The 18913-nt window shown below is 40.0% G+C and overlaps 1 protein-coding gene across 6 annotated transcripts; it reads right to left on the reverse strand.

Moving 5' to 3' along the window:
* Positions 1–1568: 1568 nt before the first annotated feature.
* Positions 1569–18303, reverse strand: AFG2B (AFG2 AAA ATPase homolog B). Of its 6 annotated transcripts, none has more exons than XM_031453139.2 (9): positions 18128–18296; positions 16132–17663; positions 14942–15127; positions 9628–9786; positions 6729–6938; positions 6037–6211; positions 4395–4483; positions 3206–3331; positions 1569–1850 (listed from the first exon to the last, which is right to left on the reverse strand). In XM_031453139.2, exons 2-9 carry the CDS (start codon positions 17224–17226, stop codon positions 1683–1685), a joined length of 2208 nt encoding a protein of 735 aa, XP_031308999.1. In that variant the 5' UTR covers positions 17227–17663; positions 18128–18296; the 3' UTR covers positions 1569–1682. The 6 variants fall into 6 exon arrangements, 4 of the variants coding, with proteins under 4 accessions (XP_031308999.1, XP_031308997.1, XP_031308998.1 ...); XM_031453137.2 differs by having other exon boundaries at positions 4395–4525; XM_031453138.2 differs by having other exon boundaries at positions 6019–6211.
* Between the last annotated feature and the right edge of the window lie 610 nt (positions 18304–18913).

Genomic DNA, 18913 nt, shown 5'->3' on the forward strand with positions numbered 1-18913 from the left:
TTCTATTGAGAGGTTATAGCCACAATTTAAAGCCATTTTCAAACTAGGAGTTTGGGATTTGCAGATAAAAACAAAGAGATTTTCAAATCAAAACTCAGCCTTCTAACCAAAATGTGGGTACTAAATTTCCAGGGTGACCACTAGGAACTTTTTCTAGGAAAAAACAAGGGACCCACAGCTAGAGTCTGAGTGAAAGGGTCCAGGCCAGGGTGCTTCAGGCGTAGGAGACGGCAAAGGCTTAAAGGCCGCCTTGTCCTGTAAGAGCAAAAACTGACAGAGAAGAATGGAAATATTCGGAATTCCAATAAAGTTTCTAGGTATTTTCCCTACTACTCAAAAGCAGGAGTCAGTTTGCTGGAATAATTTTAATTGCATTATATTTTGTACCTATAAATAAGAGAGGTCTTTTCCTTAATTATCCCAAATAGTGAGGTTTTGCTTCAGAATAGTCCTGGCTCCAGTCAGAAACAGGAAATTTTCCAACAACTGCTTAACATTTATGACTTTGTATGGTTTATGCACCAAGCTCTGACTGCACCTAAGCAACTTCTGAAGCTTGTCTCCTTGTGCTTAATTCACTGCATGATTTGTCTGAGGTCCGTGCTCCCAGCACCCTTTCAGCGCTGAGTCTGTCCTTCCCTTACGCTCCAGCACCTTGAATGGCACCTTGTAGAAGAAGGGCTCAGTAAGATGCTCAGCGGATAGTGTTAGGTGAGAAAAACGAGAGTTACGTAAGACCACGCTTTCTGGTTTTAAAAAATTATCTATACATGTGTAAGGGACCTGAAGATTAAACATCCAAGTGTTTTCTTCATGTTTATCTATATTTTCTAGCATTATTACTTTTTTAATAAAGGAAAATAAGAATTTATATATATCTATCTTCTTAAAAATACTTACCATTAGAAAAGGAAAACTATTAGCTATACAGTGGAGAAAACGGACAATATCAAGTCATCAAAATTAACATCACCAGTAATGTGCAGATGTCACGTGCCGCCAGCCATGGTCTGAGGACGTGGCAGCACGCACTCAGTGCTCCAGTGGGGATGCATGATGCGACTCTGTCGTGAGGCACAGCAAACACAAATCAGGGACCAACTGCTCTATACGATAGTCTGTACTCTTAAAGGTGTCACAGTCAGGATGGACTGAGGAACTGTTTCAGATGAAAAGAGGCTAAAGGGACACACATCTAAATGGAATGTATGCTCCTAGACCGGATCTTGTAATGGGAAAACAGCTACTACTGGGACAGCGGGTGAAATTCACTGTCAGTAGATTAAAATGTTATCAATTTCTTGAATTGGATAACTGTGCTGTGGTCACATAAAATACCCTCATTTATAAGTAATGTACACTGAAGTATTAAAGGGATGAAGGGGCGTGATGTGTAAAATCTGTTCTTAAATAGTTCAGAAGAATACTGTCAGGGGTGGGGAGAAGGGGAAGGGGAGAGCGAGGGGGGAAAGCAAATGTGGGAAAATGTTAAATATTGGTGAATCTGGGGTAAGAGTATGTAAGAGTTCTTTGTACTATTCTTTTAGCTTTTCTGTAAGTATGAAAGCTTATCAGGAGCAAGTTTTTTTATTTATAGGAAACACACGGAGCGTGAACATGTCAACTGTAGCGCAAGTTCACATTTCAATTGATCCTTTGGTAGTTTACACGTAAAGTAATTTTCAAACATCTTCTAAGGTAGAAAATTCTGGTTTCTGAAATAAGTTTCTATATAAAGTCAAATCCTTGCGACTTAAGGATGGTTTTACAGTCTCCAGTGATTTTAGAAAATGCTCTTGTCTCACTGTGGTTGCTTCTAGTCCATTTTCTTGCAGAGCCAGCAAGGCGGCCTACAAGACACAAACGACAGGAAACAATAAATACGCTTCATTGTTCTTTTACAATACGTGGTAATACTTTAAAATCTGAACACAAAAATCTCAGTCTCACTTCATAGAATTTCAATATTCATGACAGTAAAAACACTAAGCTAGAAAGTTAAAGTGATTAAAAGTCCTCTTACTAGACCATCTTTTCGTCTACATTAAATTCTAGCCTGAAATGGGGGGAAAAAAGCAAACTGCAGAATAATATATACATTATGAACACAAATATTTTAAAGATGAGAGACTATCTTCCTGACCTCAGAGTAGGAGTTTTTAAACAGGACACAGCACTGATCATAAAGGAATAGATCAAACATGTACTGTACGACCCAGCATTTCACTTGTAGGTACGTATGTATATGAAACACACTCATATACCAATAGACACGTACAAGCCTGTTCATAGCAGCGTCAAAAAAGTAGTAACAACAAATGTTCAAAGATAAAATGTGTATATAAATGTAGTATATTCATATACTAGAATATCATAAGCGATAGAAATGAATAAACTACCGCTACACACAAAACCACGGATGAACATCGCAAACAGTTTTGACTTAAAGCAGCAGACAGGAAAGCGTAAGTGCAAAAGCAGGCAGAACGAGTCTGCAGCACTGGAAGTCAGGAGCATGCTTCCCTCTGGGGACAGAGTGGGAAGGGCCAAGGAAAGCTTCTGGAGTGTTGACAACATTCCTTCTTGATCCAAGTGGTGGTTATACAAGTGTGTTCACTTTATGTTAATTCAATCAACTGTGTGCTTCTGTTCTGTGCATGTTTCTGACTGTTACGTCTAATACAAGTTTACTGAAAGGGAAAAACCTACAATGGCTTTTTTTGCCCACAAAAAAAGTCTAAATGCTTCAGAGTGACTTACGAGGACCTGTGTGATCTGGCCATTGTCCACCTCTTCAATAATGTCATTTCTTACCACAGCTGTCTGCACATTTGATTCCCTCTGCCTCAAACACTCCCCTTTTCTGCCTTCGTCTGGCTAACTCCCTCAACATCCTTCCAATTTCAACTTAAATACACCCTCTCTCAGAAAGCCTTCTCTGACGCCCTCAAGTCTGGACTGGTGTCCTTCCTAGGTGCCCCTTCAGCACCCTAAACTTCCCTGACTCACTATGTACTTCCAATTCAGTAGAAGCTCTCTGCACCCCGCCCCCGCCATCAACCTATAAGCCCTGTCAGGGGAGGAGCGGCCCAGGCCTGTTTCACCTTACACGGCGCTGCCTTTCAGTAAATACTGCCAAGTGAATGAAGACCTGAATAAATGAAGAAATGTTTTGGACTACAGGTTGCTTCACTAATTAACTTACTTCTTTGCAGAGGTTTCCAAGATCAGCTCCAGAGAAAAAACAGGTTCCTGCTGCTAGCTTTTCTAAGGAAACATCAGGCCCCACTGGCATGTTTTTTGTACAGATTTTCAAAATAGAAAGCCTGCCCTGGAACAAAAATAAAAAATAATGTTTATAAGCTTATAACATTCATGTTTGACACAGGGCTTTATTAAAATATTTCAAGTTGGAGTTTGTTATATTACAGAGAAAGTATAAATATTTAAGAATCAGACAATAAGAACAACTTCTTCTGAAGAAGAAAGAATAATCCGTCAGTGGCTCATACAACAATGGTAAAAACAGTGACATCACGACAAACTTTTAATGTTTTTTAAATCAATTTTTAAAATAACCAACCATAATCTCTTTAAGAGTCTTAAAGAATCTCTCTTTGGGGTACAAACAGTGCCTCAGACATGATTTAAAAGCAAATACATAAATTATCAGACACAATTTAAAAACATAATAGGGGGAGGGTATAGCTCAGTGGTAAAGCGCATGCTCAGCATGCACAAGGTCCTGGGTTCAATCTCCAGTACCTCCACTAAAGATAAACAAACAAACAAACAAACCTAATGACTACTCCCCCCAAAAACATTATAAACAAAAAAAGGTGAAAAAATTAAAAAATATATGTATAATAGATTTTTTTTTCATCCCTTCAAAATTTGATAAAAGCCCAAGGAAGGAAAAAAATTCCTTTTCTGTGTCTTTCACTCCCTGCTATGGCTCTGGATGTTAAGGGCAAAGGATTTACTGATTCTTTGGTTGTGGATACATTGTATAACCTCTGTAACCTCAGATTTCTCCACTGTAAAATAAGGACTTTGATCCAGATAATCTCCAAAACCCTTTTAACCCCTTTTAACACTTGAGGATTCCTCCTTTCTAGTTGCAAAATAATGTTGAGTAAACTCAACAAACTCAGTATCTTGAGTCTTCCACAAAACTGAAGTTACTACCTAACTTTTAGGCTTATGTTTCTCTGAAAAAAGGGCCAGAGTACCCAGCAAAAGCAGAGGAAAATGATGATTTATGACGGGCTAGCAGGCAAGGGAAAATGCAGAATCCAATATAAGACACCCACCACACTACACACTACATCCAGCGGGGCATTCAATTCTGCCAGCTTCTTAGTGCTCACAGAGTCTATGTGCACAATGATTACCTTTTCATCTGGAGGTGGAATATAAATGATCTTATCCAATCTTCCAGGCCGCAACAAGGCATCATCTAACACATTAGGTCTATTTGTTGCTGCAACAATCATGACATTGCTATTAAAAACTTCTTGAAACTCTAGCTGAGGGAAAATATACAACACAAAGTAAAGTCAATAAATTGTTAATTATTAAATGTATTTTTTTAAATTACAAATCAGAAGGGGAAGATATAGCTCAGTGGTAGAGCACATGCTTAGCATGCACGAGGTCCAATCCCCAGTAACTCCATTAAATAAATAAACCTAATTACCCCCAAAAATAAATTAATTAAAAGTTAATCAATTAATTAAATTACAAATCAGAAGACCCATTTTTAAACAGGGGAATTTTTTTCTTGGGACTAGAATGCTTACACTTCCTATCCAGACCACGTTCTCAATATCAAGGTACCCCACAAACAAATGATTAAACAAAGAGCTACTTTGTGCACAGGGTGAAGGGAGTGACCAATCCTGATGGGCATCTCTCAATGCGAGAACCTTACATCACAGCAGAGAACATCCATCAGGTGACCTGAATGCACCTGAGCCCCAGTGAATGATTACAATTTAACTGGATGACTTGAAAAGACAGAAGCATATGACTAACACATGTATGACTATGAAAAGTCTTGGTTCTTATGTTCTTGAAGAGGGAGATTTATTTAACTTTGTTTTTTTCTTTCCAGAGGCAGAAATATGACAATTAACATAAACTGCAGGTATGTAAATCCAGGATGAAAATAAATATCTAAAAGCAGGCAGGGCAAGGCCTTACACATGCTAAGCGTTCCAAATTGTTGAACTGAATAATCAGAGCAGTTCTCCAGTAATGTGATCTCTCAAAGAGGTGAGTTCCTATATCTGCAAGTATTTTAGCAGAGGCTGGGTAAACACCTGTCAGATACTGCAGAAGGAATTCCTGCATCACGAGGAGATTTGATTAGAAAACCTCACGGGTCCCCTCAAATTTCGGTGGTATATGTTCCCAAGGAGCTGTTAAGACTCTGTATTCATGGAACAATTTTAAAAATGGGAAACAATAAAACAGCAAAAGAAACAAAAAATCTGTCAGGGATTATTTAAGGATACCAGACTCAATCTGGAGAAGACTCAGAAAGGAGGAGGGGGATTTCTAAAGGTCACTTTAACTTCATTATGAGCAAGGAAACCCATTCCTCAAGAAAATGAAATTTTCAATTACTAAGATTATTGGAAATAATAATCTGTTTTGTTTCATTTCACATTCAAAAATTTAGAAATGGATAAACACTGGTTTTCCAGGATATAGAAATAAGAAACTCCCTTTTCTATTAGCAATATGTAAAGTTATGTTTCTAATCTTAGGAAAAAATTCACATTCGTGTATGTCTAAGGTACTTTATTATAAAATCTACCTCACCTTTCCCAGCTAAGTCACAAATTTTACCAGCTCCAAAGAGTCAAGCTGCAACTACATAACTCTTTCTATGAGATGAACCCAGCACAGGAGAAGCTAGTGTAGATGCTTTCTATGTAACGTTGGCCTGGATTTTTGGTGTATTCTGGCTAATAAATACCTCTTCATTTTTTTCCAGCTCCTTGTATTTACCATGTTGATCTGAATTACCTCCTCTTCTCTCTATAGTCTTCAGTCCAACCCCATCTAATTCATTTAGGAGAACAGAAAGAACACGCTCTTGAACATTACATCCTGTTCTGCCGACTGATCGAGAACCCAAGATTGAATCAATTTCATCCAAAAACACAATTGCTGGAGTATTTGCTCTTGCTTGTCGAAATACCTTTTGTTAGGAAAATGAAAATATTAAAAAGCTATACACATCATGCCTTATTCATATGAATGTATGTTTTCTGCATTACTATTTATAATTTTTAAAATACAAAAAGAGATTCTAAATGTCTAAGAACTGTGGAATGAATAAATAAAACAAGAAACAGCACATTATTTAGGTGTTAAAAATCATATTTTCAAAGGATTTTTAATATTATGGAATTTTAGGAGTATTATTAAGTTAAAAAAATCACAAAATACAGATATTAATATATCTATATTTATGCCCAAGGAAACAGAAAGACAAAGGAAATTCACCAAAACGTTAACAGAAGGTAGAGGAATTATGGAGGATTTCCTCTTTACACTTTTCCATAATTTCTAAGTTTTCTACACACAAATAGGTATAATTTTTCTAATAGGGAAAAAAAAGCGTTTGTTTTTTTTTTTTAAATAAGGTTTATCCTTAAGGTATGAAATAAAAATTCAAAAGCAAACTTAACTACTGTGGGGAAAAATAAACAAACCTGAGACAAGATGTTTTCTGAATCTCCAACAAAAGATGAAAAGAGATCAGCTCCGCTAACTGAAACAAAAGAGCAGTGACAGCTGGTGGCCAGGGCCCTGACCAGGGTGGTTTTCGCACAGCCAGGGGGACCATATAGGAGAACCCCCTTTGGTTGTGTCAGGCCCATCCTAACAAACTGCCGGGGGAATTTCAGAGGCCATTCAATGCTCTGTAAGTACACAAAAAGAGACAGTTCTTTTTAGTATAATGATGAAACATCAAATAAGTCAGTAAATTCATTCATTCATTTATTCATTCATTCAGCAATTCTCAGGTGCCTGCAGTGAGCTGGAAACGTGCCTCATTCTCCACACGGCAGCCAGTGATCTTGTAACCTAAGTCAGGTCACATCACTTTCTGCTTAAAATCTTTCAATGACTCCTCATCAGACTTAGAATAAAATCATAATCCAACTCCTACCTTACCAATGCTAACAAGCCTCACATAACATGACTATCGCCCAAACACCCCAGTTTGTCCCCATGTCAGAGCCTTTACCTTTACCAGTCTCTCTGTCTGAACGCTCCTTTAAGACCTCTGTGTGCTATCCCTCATCATTCAGGTGTCCACTCGAATGTCACCTCCTTGGAGAGGTCTTCCCTAACCACTGTGGTTAAAGCAGACGTTCCCCTGCCAGGCACCCTACACTACACTCATTTTCACTTTTGGAGCACTGATTCATTTGTTATCTGAAATTATTCTTTTCCATGTTGAGCTTGTCATTCTGCTCCTGCTAGAATGTAAGCAGATCTCCAGCACCTAGAATGACACCTTCACAAAGTTGGCACCCAATACACGTTAACTGAATAGTAAACAAATTCTCACTACCTTTTAGGTAGGTGTTTTATTACACAGATGCAGAAACTCAGGCTTAAGAAGTTAAGTAACTTGCCCAGGTCTTATTACCTTATGGCTGGTGATGCAGCAGAACTAAGACTGACCCCAGACAGTGCAGATCAAGAACACAAGCTCTTAACTATTGATTTAATGCTTCTACAAAGAAGGACAGGCGAGACCCCACACCTCGGGAACTCGTATTTTAGTTCGGGAGATAGGCCTGTGAACTAACAACCAGGCCAGAGAAAGGCTCTCCACAGACAGGGATCAATGCATACAGACACAGGAGACAGCGCGACTCATCCCCAACAGTAAGTGGGACAGAGGGGAGGATGGGGGAGGCAAGGAGCAAAGGCGCTGAAGCGGAAGTAGGAGTCGGCTCACAATGGCCTTGAAAGATTTCATCAACATTGAGGAAGGAGAATGGACTAGAAGGAAATAAAATAAGAGGTAGAGAGACCAATGAGAAGTCTCTTGCAATGACTGAGACTATAAGGCTGATGTGTCACAGACAGTGGAGATGGTGTGGAAGGGATAGATTTGAAACATAAAATGTAATTGCATTTTACGCAGGGGAGATTCAGAGGGGAAGAGACATGATGTACGCCATGAGCCCACGCGTGTAGGAGACAGGTTTCTGACTTAGGGGAGGGGTGGCTGGCAGTATTCACTGAGGCAGGGGAGCCAGTGTAGAGGTGGAGTTGACTCGCTGGACTTTGGACATGCTGAGTTTGAGATCCCTGGAAGTCATCTAGGAGGCAGGCGGCTAAGTACTTCTGATGATCAGAAGAATTATCTGTGCTGGATATAGATTTTTGGGTTAACAGTTTCAGGGGAAAGCTGAAGACTGGGACATTAAGGAGATCAAAGACTGACTCAGAAAATGCAAAAAGAGGACTCTCAGGAGCTTGGAGAACTAACATTTAAGGTAGGGAAGAGGAGTGCTCAGGAAAATAGGAAAGCTTCATATTTTTAAGAAACATTAGAATGTTTCTAATAGGAAGGTGTAGCTAACCCCTCTCCTGTATATTGTGAAGATTAAATGAGACAAAGCACATAAAAAATTAGGGCATCTTATAAATGTGTTTATCCATGGACACAGAGTTCACTGTAGATACAGCTCTTAGTTAAAACATATAAATTATCTTGTGTACGTGTGGTTAGAGAAACCTACCTCCTTATGGCAGGATCACCCGAAGGTGAACTGGCAAAATCAATTTCTGAAACTGCAATGCAGGTAAGATGTGGTGAGCTGTGTCCCTGTCCTTCAATGTGCGCTGTGAGAATCAGGATCAAGCGGCCATCAAGGCCATACTGTTTATTATAATTTTGTGCTTTTACCAGTCCCAGGGCAAATTCAGGCCTATGAACTAAGAACATGAATTTGTATAGTCCATGAACTAAGAATCATTTTTTACATTTTTAAATGCTCAAAAAAAAAAGAACAGTATTCTGTGACATGTGGAAAATTATGACTTGTGTCCATAAATAAACTTTCATCAGAATACAAATACTCATTACATATTGAGTGCTTGCAACATAGACCACAAGCCTAAAGTATTTACTCCCTGGCCTTCTGCAGAAAAAGTTTTCTAACCTCTGTTCTAAATTATAAACTCTTTACAGCAAAAAGCAAACAAGAGGGGGATATAGCTCAGCTGGTAGAGCACCTGCTCAGCATGCATAAGGTCCTGGTGCAATCCCCAGTACCTCCTCTAATAAATAAACAAATAAGTAAACCAAATTACCTCCCCCTCCAAAGAAAAAAAATTAAGGAGATGGTCTGACTTCTCCCTTTCCAAAAAGCAAACAAGAAGAGGGTGAGGCAGGAAAGCACGAAAAATGGTATTTCATGTCTACAGAGTCCAGTTAGACAAGGACTGAAAAGCAACCCTTGGACCTGGAAGTTAGGATCGCATTAGTGATGGCTGCAAGAAGTTTCAGTGTACCTTGTTTTCACCATAAGTGCATTACACCTAAACTGTCATATTCTACTGGCTTAAGCAGATTCTCTGTCTCACCTGTTTTAACTTCAGTTTTACATCTTCAAGGCCACCAATCTGCTCCCAGTCGACAGGCTTGATGTCCGTCAGTCCAATGACACTTCGGAATGATGAGGGTTGGATCTTTTTAAAAGCTTCAAGGAAGTCTGTTTCATCAATCATTGGATTGTCCTGGTTCTGAAGAAATCCACCCCAAAAAGCAAATTCAAACCAAAAAATCAGGTGGGCATTTTCTGTGGTACACAAACACAATTACTTTTTATGTTAAATCCTCTTCTGAATTTATACATCTATTTTGTTATCCTTATAAAGAAATGTATATACATGGTACAAAAAACTAAATGTCTCCCCCTCAACTCCCACCAATATTAATCCCCAGAGACTGTCAACAGTTTCCTTTTTATTCTTCCAGTATGTCTTATGATGTAAGTATATCCTTTCAAATAGAGACACAAATGGGACCATACTGTACATATTAATTTGTATTTTTTCATTTATCTTAGAAATCTTTTAATGTCAATTAATACAGTTCTACCTCACTTTTTTAATAATTGCATAATACACTATCATATGAGTATTTTAATCCTTCTGTTGAATAAAGGTTGTTTCCAGTCTTTTGTTATTAAAAATAAAGCTGCAACTAAAAGTCTTTGTGCATATGTTCAAGTATTTTATATAACAACTTCCTCAAAGTAGAATTACTATGCTTAAGCGTATGTACACTTACAATTTTCACAGCTACTACTAAGCTGTCCTCAAAGCTGCACCAATATGAAGCTGTTCTCTCCATACCTCTCCTGACGCTGGACATTACCAAGCTTTAAATTTCTGCCAGTGTGACAGAGGAAATGGTACTATTGTGTTAATTAAATTTCTTCAATCAAGAGTGAGGTAGAGGGAATAATGGAATTAGAAAATCAGTTTGGTGGGGGGAGGGTATAGCTCAGCGGCAGAATGCGTGCTTAGCATGCACGAGGTCCTGGGTTCAATCCCCAGTACCTCCATTAAAAAAATTAGTTAAACAAATAGATAAATAAACCCAATTACTGCTCCCACACACACACATTTTTTAAAGAAAATCAGTTTTGCAACCACCACAGTAAAGGCTGTTTTGGGGCAAGAATCATCAATGGATGCTAACCTAGGGGAGGGAAAGCTTGATGAGAAACAGGATATTAGCATTGTCTCAAAGGGTCTCATCACAGATTTCTTACTAGTTGTAAAGGGAAAAACAGCAGCTATGAAGTAGATAAACTGGACACAACCTTGGATGGTTGATCACATCAATCACCCATTAGGGGCACCACCAATGAGGGGCAGGTGGACATCATGCGCCCCCACATGTGACACCCTAAGAAGGACACACTATCACTTACGCAGTAGTCCCAACAGGCATGCACAGCCAGCCTGTACCTGACTATGAAGAAACAAACAAACCCAAACTGACAGACGTTCTATAAAATCACTGAGCTACAGCTTTAAAAAAATGTCAATGTCAAATGCCTCACACACATAGAAATTGCTATGGAACTGTTCAAGATTGAAAGAAAATAAAACTGTGTTAATACATTATCCTGGACTAGATCCTGTACTGGAGGAAAAACATGCCAAAAAGACTGAGGCAGTTACCAAAATCAGAATATGGACTGTAGCTCTGACCACATTTTGATCAATGTTAAATTCCCTGAATATAATGATTATACATATAATGGTCATGTACGGGAACATGATTATTCTTAGGAAATGAACATTAAAAATATTAAGGCGTAACAGGTTATGACAGATGCAGCCCATTCTCAAATGATTCACAAAAACCAATGTATATACACACATAGTTGACCCCTGAACAACACGGGGTTAATCCTGACTCAGAGTTGACCCCCATTCCTCTGCATCTGCATGGATTCAACCAATCGCAGACCATGTAGTACTTGTGTATTTATTCCTGAAAAATAGCCATGGATATGTGGACTGGCACAGTTCAGGGCTGTGTTGTTCAAGGGTCAACTATACAGAGAAAGAGAGAGAGAGAGAGAGAGAAGGAGAGAAAAGAGAGAATGATTGACACATTGTAAACTGACTATATTTCAATTTAAAAAAAAGAGAAAAAAAGAAGAGAATGATAAAGCTAATTTGGCAGAATGTTAAAAGGCAGTGAATTTGGATAAACGATTTAGCCGAAGTTCTCTCACAACTCTCCCTGAAGTTTTAATTATTTTAAAATAATAAGTTTTTAAAAATAAAAAGAACTGAAAAAGACTAATTTTTAAACAAAGTAAAGCTGAGGATTTTTCATGTTTATTAGCCATTTGTAATCTTTTGACAGTCAACTGCCAGTTCATATCTGTTACTCACTTTCTCTTGCATTGTTGGTCTTTCCTTACTGCTCTGTGAGAGTTCTTTCTATATCAAGGAAACTAGTCTTTTTGTCATGCGCTGAAAGTATTTTTTCCAGTCTATCTCATGTCTTGTGTTTGCCGATAGTATTATTTTGTCATTCCAAAATGGTCAAATTAATAAATCATTTTCTTTTTGGCTATTAGGTTTTATGTTATACATAGAAAGGCCATCTTCCCTTTAAGACTATGTTTTGGAGAATCCATCTTGCAATTTCCTTCATCATTCCAGTGTAGCAGAATTTTTATGACAGTTAAAAACTTCTATTTCTATTCGTTATATCTGTATTATATTCAAGCATCTGCCCTCTTACATCAAATTCTGAACATTTAGTTGTCTCTAAATTCCCACTTTTCAATAACAGACTATTTTATCTCATTTATATAAAATTAAGTAAGTGAATTTGTATATATAGGGCCATTTTGAATAGCATTCCTTTAAAAATGTTAATAGTTTTAATCCCTGGGAGGTGAGATTTCAGACAATTTTTACTTTCTTTATAATTTTTTAGTCTTCTTTAATTTCTCACAAAGAACACTATTAAATAATTCCTTAAAATAGCCTCTTCCCCTTTAGCTAGCAGTATTAGATATTGGGTAACTGAATACTAATTAATTCTTAGGTAATACCAACTGATATTTGAAAATCCCATTAATACTTCAAGATCACTTGTATGTACATTACTTCACTTTACTTTCATGATCCTTTCAGGCAGGTAAAATTTTTTCCCCTCTATGTGTATGTGTTAAACCATATTTCTTTTTCTTCTTTTTATTTACAATGTTGTGTTAGTTTCTGGTGTACAGCATAGGGAGTCAGTCATATACACATACATTTGTTTTCATTATAGGTTATTACAAGGTATTGAATATAGTTCCCTGTGCTACACCATAGGTATTTGTTATTTATTAAACTATATTTCTAATGCTTTCATGGGAACACTTGGCAAAAAGTTGAACAAACTTGAATGTGTCCCTTGTCTTCCCTGGCACAGAGGTGGCAGCAGCCCCTCAGCTGCCTGCAAAGGGAAAGAAGAAAAAGATGGAGCCAGTACCTTCCCAGATACCTCTGTCCCTTCTTCCTTTTTGCCTTTCTTTCTTCCACTTCCCCTGGTTGTTTATGAACTCAGTCATCACCTGTGGGAACTATGCTGGGCAGGCCCCTCCTGAAGTAGCACTGGGCTACTAGGACGGCTGCAGCTGGCTGGTCCACCTAAGCCAAGGTGCTTAAGGTCAAACCTGGAACTTCAAAGCAGAGGGAATGCTAAATGTAAACCTCCTTTCCCACACTCTTGTCCTCCTCTCAAGAGGCATATATTCTCACATCTTTACACATGGGACTTGTCATTAAATCTTCAAGCAGTTTTGGTTCTAAATCCAAAAGATGAAGACTTACAAGTTCACATAACTCCTTCCCCACCTTCACTGTCAGAGTAAAAATAATGGAAAAGGAAATGAGGAAGGATATAAATTACCTAAACAAAAAGGTTTTCAAAATGTAGAATGCTAAATCATCCTCTTACAGTTTAAACCAACTCAAAATTGGGTTTTAAAAATTATAAGATCAAAGGACAATTTTAATGTTATAAAAGAGATTTAAAAAGTCCCAGAATCCTCAGCATGCTGAAATTAATTTTTTTCTGAATGGGTTTAGGGATTCAGGATAACATATTACATACAGAGTAAACAGATTTTTCAATCCATAGTGTTGAAAACTATTTAAGCTAATATCCTAACTATTTTTAAGAAAGGCAGCCATGAAATAAAAGATTTGTATGTCACAGGTGAATTTAATACAATTCCAAGTACCCAATCTTCTGGGTTAGAAAAGGTTATTTCCCCCACCAGATGCTTAATAATAACAAAGGGAAAAATAGTATTTTGACAATGGAGAAATCTCAGAGATATCACCTTAACAAGAAATCAAAGTTAATTTCACCAGTAATAGGACAAAGAGATATCATTTGCTATTCAATAGATGCAATGAGAAAAACACAGCAACATTTCTGTGATATTTCTACCAAAAATGCAAAAGCTGAATCAAATCATCAGAGAAACATCAATCAGTTGCAAACTGAGGATTATTCTGCAGAATAACTGACTTGTACTCTTCAAAAATTGTCAGAAAAAAAAAATGGCAGAAAGATGGAAGAATGTTTCTAGATAAAGATTAAGAAACCAAGAAAACTAAATGCAATATGTAATCCTGGATTAAAAAATAGTTTTTTCTTTTTTCCTTTTTAAATTTTTGTTACAAAGGAAATCTTTGGTACAAATGGTGAGATTTGAATAAGGTCTATATAGATTAGATGAAAGTACTGTGTCAGTGTCAATTTCCTCATCTTGGTAACTGTACTGTGGTTAAAGTCCTTGTTTTAGGAAATATACACTTAAATTTTCAATGCTGAGGGGGCATCATGGCAGCAGTATAGTGTCAAATATTTCAAAAACACTTGAGAGTATAAACATATATATATAAACATACATACACATGAAGAGAGTATGATAAAGCAAATGTGATAAAATGTTACATTTGAAGAATCTGGCTGAAGGATATACAAAAATTCTTTGTACTGTTTTTGCAACTTTTCTCTAAGTCTGAAATAGATTCAAAATAAAATAACTAAAAATTAAGAAGAAGTATGTTTGCTTCTTCTGGGGCCACACTGTCTTCTTCCTGGCTGCTCTGGCCTTCAGCATTAGGAAGGTTCAGTGAGAGAGGGGAAAATGCCCTTGGCAGATCCTGGAGAACACAGCCCTCGATCCCTACATTCAGTCATACACTATTTATATGGAGTTTAGACGTAAAAATATATGTGAGAATCAGCTGTCAAAGATATCAAAAGCTTCAATAAAATGTACTTACCACTTTTTTTTAATCCCCAAATTAACTCATTACATTAATAAAAGGGTTAACATAGGTCATAAACCAATACCTTCTCACTATGAAGCAGAGCGTGCATGGCAGCCTCTCTACAGAGTGCGGTCAGGTCTGCACCAACATAGCCAACTGTCATTTCTGCAAGGAGGCTCAAATTGACTTGACTGGAGATGGGCATCTTTGAGGTAATCACTTGTAGAATTGCATTTCTTTGTCTAAGTGTGGGAGTCCCAATGACAACCTATATGCAAAGCAAGAAAAGAAAAAGTTTACTGCACAAAAGATTATTTTTATCCTCATAAACATGTATAATAATTTAGTTCACAAACCTGGAACTCTTACTATGTACTCTTAAGCATATCTTAAATTCAGAATATCTGAAAATCCTTATTTTCCAGAGGAGTAACACTGGCTAGAAAGTTGTACAATTAAAATTATATGTTATTTAGTAAGTTTTTATTTGTTATTTTTGAGAACCTACCAAGTTCTGGGAGCCAGGGATACAACAGTAAACCAGATAGTCTAGGTCCCTGCCTTATGGAACTTATTCAGGAGACAGGTCCTAGATGGTGCAAGGAAGAAATCCACTCAAGTTCTAAACAGATTATGCTAAAGTGTGCAATTACCTGTCTCTTTAGAATCCTATCACAAAGTTCAAACATCACTTAAATAACCACTATTCAAACTATTTAAAAGAAATCAAGAATCAGTTTAGGACTGAAATTTATAAAATAAGACAGCTTTGAACACTCAACCTTCCTGGCAACTCATGGAGCAATCGTGGATGCTGGCGTCCAGACAAGGAATGAATAAATCTGTAAAAGTTAGTATCTGCTCTGATTTAGTTCTTTCCTGCCTTCTCCCTTATTTCAACAAGTTTGTTTCTTGAGGCTATCCTACTTTAAATTCTCATTTCAAATCCGTAAGAGTTTTAATACGCTTGTAGCAAGTCCTAGTTCCCTAAAAAAGTAACATTACTGCTTATAGTACTCATCCTCAGGACCTGCACAACTAATTCCTAAAGACCACCTTGCCCCGCAGAACACTTTTACTATAAGGGAGGGGGAAAAGTCCTGGCTCATAGATCATTTATGGACCAGGCAATGGGTTCTCTGCATTACAAAGAGCCCCACTACAGCCTCACCGACTCCTAAACCTAAGCGGCAAACGCCTTGGGGCAGCCAACCAGGGCCAGAAGAGACCGAAGTTGTACGGGCAATGGGCTAACTGGCCGAGCGCATTTACCTCTCGGTCAAATCTCCCAGGTCTGCGCAGCGCTGGGTCTAGCGCGTCCGGCCGGTTGGTGGATCCCACCACCACCACCTCGCGGTCCCCACTGATCCCGTCTAGCAGCGTCAACACCTGGGCCACCACGCGGCTCTCGGGGGCTTGGTGCGGTCCGCCCCTCCGGGGACACAGGGCGTCCACCTCGTCCAGGAAGAGGAGGGTGGGCCTGCGGCTGGCCAGCTCCCGGGCGCGCTGGAAGACCCGACGCACGTTCTCCTCGGTCTCCCCGGGCCGGGCGCCCTGCAGCGCTGGGGCGCTCACGGCCAGCAGCTCTGCGCCCGCCTCCCGGGCCACAGCCCGCACGAGCTGGGTCTTGCCCACTCCGGGAGGGCCGGCCAGGAGCACCCCGCGGGGTACTGCTAGCCCCAGTGAGGCCAGGGCGCTGGGGTAGCGGAGCGGCAGGAGGAGGAGCTCCCGTAGCGAGTCGGCTGCCTCCGAAAGGCCCCCCAGGGGCACCTCGGGCTGCGGCTCCGCTTCCGAGGGAGAGACCCCGCTGAGACCGATGTGGGTGCGAGGGGTGACCAGCCCGGCCGGATCCGGGCTGGGCACCCCGCTGACGATGTGCAGGGCGGTCAGCGGGCCGGGGGCGTCCGGAGGAGCGGCCACCACGTGGCCCAGAGAGACTGGACGATTCCTCAGCAGCTCCTGCGCCGCCTCCAGCACCGCGGCTGGATTCGGAGAACCGGCCGAGCCCGCCCGCTCCCGCAACACTGGCCACACGGCAAGGCGCCGAAGAGGCGGGCAGGGTACTAAGCGGAGGCGGCTGAGGTTGAGACTCCCCCGGGACCCCGGCGCCCCCACTGCCACCCCGGGACTCGCGCACTGCGGATCCAGCTGCACAAAGCCGTCCGCTCCATCCCGCCGTGGCCAAGCGGTGCAGAGACAGGAGCCGCCGTCAGGCAGCGAGATCTTCACCACCGAGCCCAGGTGCGCACCCAAGGCGCGGAGGGCGGCCGGGCCCAGGCGACAGCGCTGGGTGGCCCTGTCCTTAGCGTCTACGGGTAGCAGCTTTAAGAGAGGCCCTTCGGGAAAGGGACCTGAGTCCGGAGCCATTGCACACGGAAGGCCCGAGTAAGGCAGGGCAGGAACTCCACCCGGGCTGGAAAAGCCGGTACACCGAGCTCCTTCGCCGGAAGCAGGCGATGCGCATGCGTCAGGGAATATTCAGTTGCTGCTCAGGACCAATCAGAAAGTCGACGATCCGGCCCTCTTCCCTGGCTCCGGACTCAAACATCACCATCTGTGCTTCAGGAGTTATCAGCCTAGAGACTTCGCCATTTTGCTAAGAAACCTCGACTGTGCTCAGGGGCACAGTATTTTGGAGTGCACTGGTGTTCACGTCTTAGATGAGTTGGAGTAACTCAGAAATACAGCCTTGTAGGCACCTTCGATATGCTGGGTTCCAACCTGTTAGGGAGGTCCAGACATGCCCTTCGTATAGAAAAGCACCAACACAGCAAGAGAGAAGGGCAGTGTAGCACTTTAAATCCCTTGAAGAGGGGAAAGAAGGAAAACTAGGTCATTTGACGTATTTGTGCAACACCGATACATTCTGTTCAGATTCCTGACTTCTCTTTTGAATGTTCTTTGACAACTTAATCATAACCTCTTCTGTTCGTGTGGTAAGTATTAAAGTCAAGATAATATGCCTTGTTTTTATCCTACTCACATCTCTCTACCTCTGTTTTTCCCACTTTCACTGTAACCCACATTTATGAGATTACAAAGTTGAGATTGCAGATAGAGTGCTTAAGTCACTGGGGTTTGGTTGCTTCCCCCCCGCCCACCCCGACCCCACTTAAGTAAATAATCAGTTGCAGACTCTACAGCGACGTATTTTCAATGGAAAGTACTGGGATCTGGGATTTTCAGACCAATGACCGTCACTGGCCTCACTCTACCCAAACGTCAGGGTAGACACTATGACCGACTTCTGGATTTCACCGTCACTTACCTGGTCTCTGCTGTATGCTTCTAGCTCCTATGCTGGAACAACTTAAAAGGAACCAGAAGACAGCATACTAAGAGGAGGTCCTGAAATGGGTAAATCACCTATTATATCCTATTTTCTTCTTTCTCTTAATCTTACTTGCTTCTATTCTCCTTGGAGAACAAAGACTTCAAACTCAGACTTTTCAATAACAGCTTTGTCCTGAAATAAAAACAACAACAACAACAACAATGTTTTTACCTCCGAAGATGTGAATAAAATGCCCGTTGAGTTATTCTATCATGATGCCTTTACCTGACAGAGGTTCTTTTATTCTGGTTCTAAGTTTTGGTGATCCAAAAAAGAGAAAGAGGACTTAATGAGGACATGATAACTGTCTTAAATATACAAAGGGCTATCATATAAAAGGGTTGGTAGATTTATGTGTATCTACAGTACAGAACTGGCCAGGAAGTGAAAGTTTAATGGAGTGAACACAAGAGTCATCTTCAAATTTTGCATATAGTTATGTGGAAGAAGTAGGAGACTTTTAAAAGATATAGCCAAGGGGCATAACCAAAGCCAATCTAGGGAACCAAATAAAGTTAAATCACTTAGAATTTTTTTAACTTGGTATAAAATAGATGTAGAGGCTGCAATATTAGGGATATGATGTGAAGGAAACCACATGTTGTTTTGGGTTGGTCTGAAAGGCTGACTTTATACAAGGTCAAACTAGAATTATCTGACCTTGTAGGACCTATATATCCAGGAAATACTCACTTCTATCTCTCTTTAAAAGGTTTGGTT

This window comes from Camelus dromedarius, chromosome 5 (genome assembly GCF_036321535.1).
Source record: "Camelus dromedarius isolate mCamDro1 chromosome 5, mCamDro1.pat, whole genome shotgun sequence".
Classification (NCBI taxonomy): domain Eukaryota; kingdom Metazoa; phylum Chordata; class Mammalia; order Artiodactyla; family Camelidae; genus Camelus; species Camelus dromedarius.

Coding starts and splice junctions, on each gene's coding strand:
- AFG2B (XM_010994902.3), bottom strand. CDS start 17,226: ATGGCTCCGGACTCAGGTCCCTTTCCCGAAGGGCCTCTCTTAAAGCTG. Junction 9,787..14,941: donor CTCTGCTTCATAGTGAGAAG/GTATTGGTTTAT, acceptor GGATTTCTTCAG/AACCAGGACAATCCAATGAT. Junction 1,851..3,205: donor TTGGAAACCTCTGCAAAGAA/GTAAGTTAATTA, acceptor TGTGTCTTGTAG/GCCGCCTTGCTGGCTCTGCA.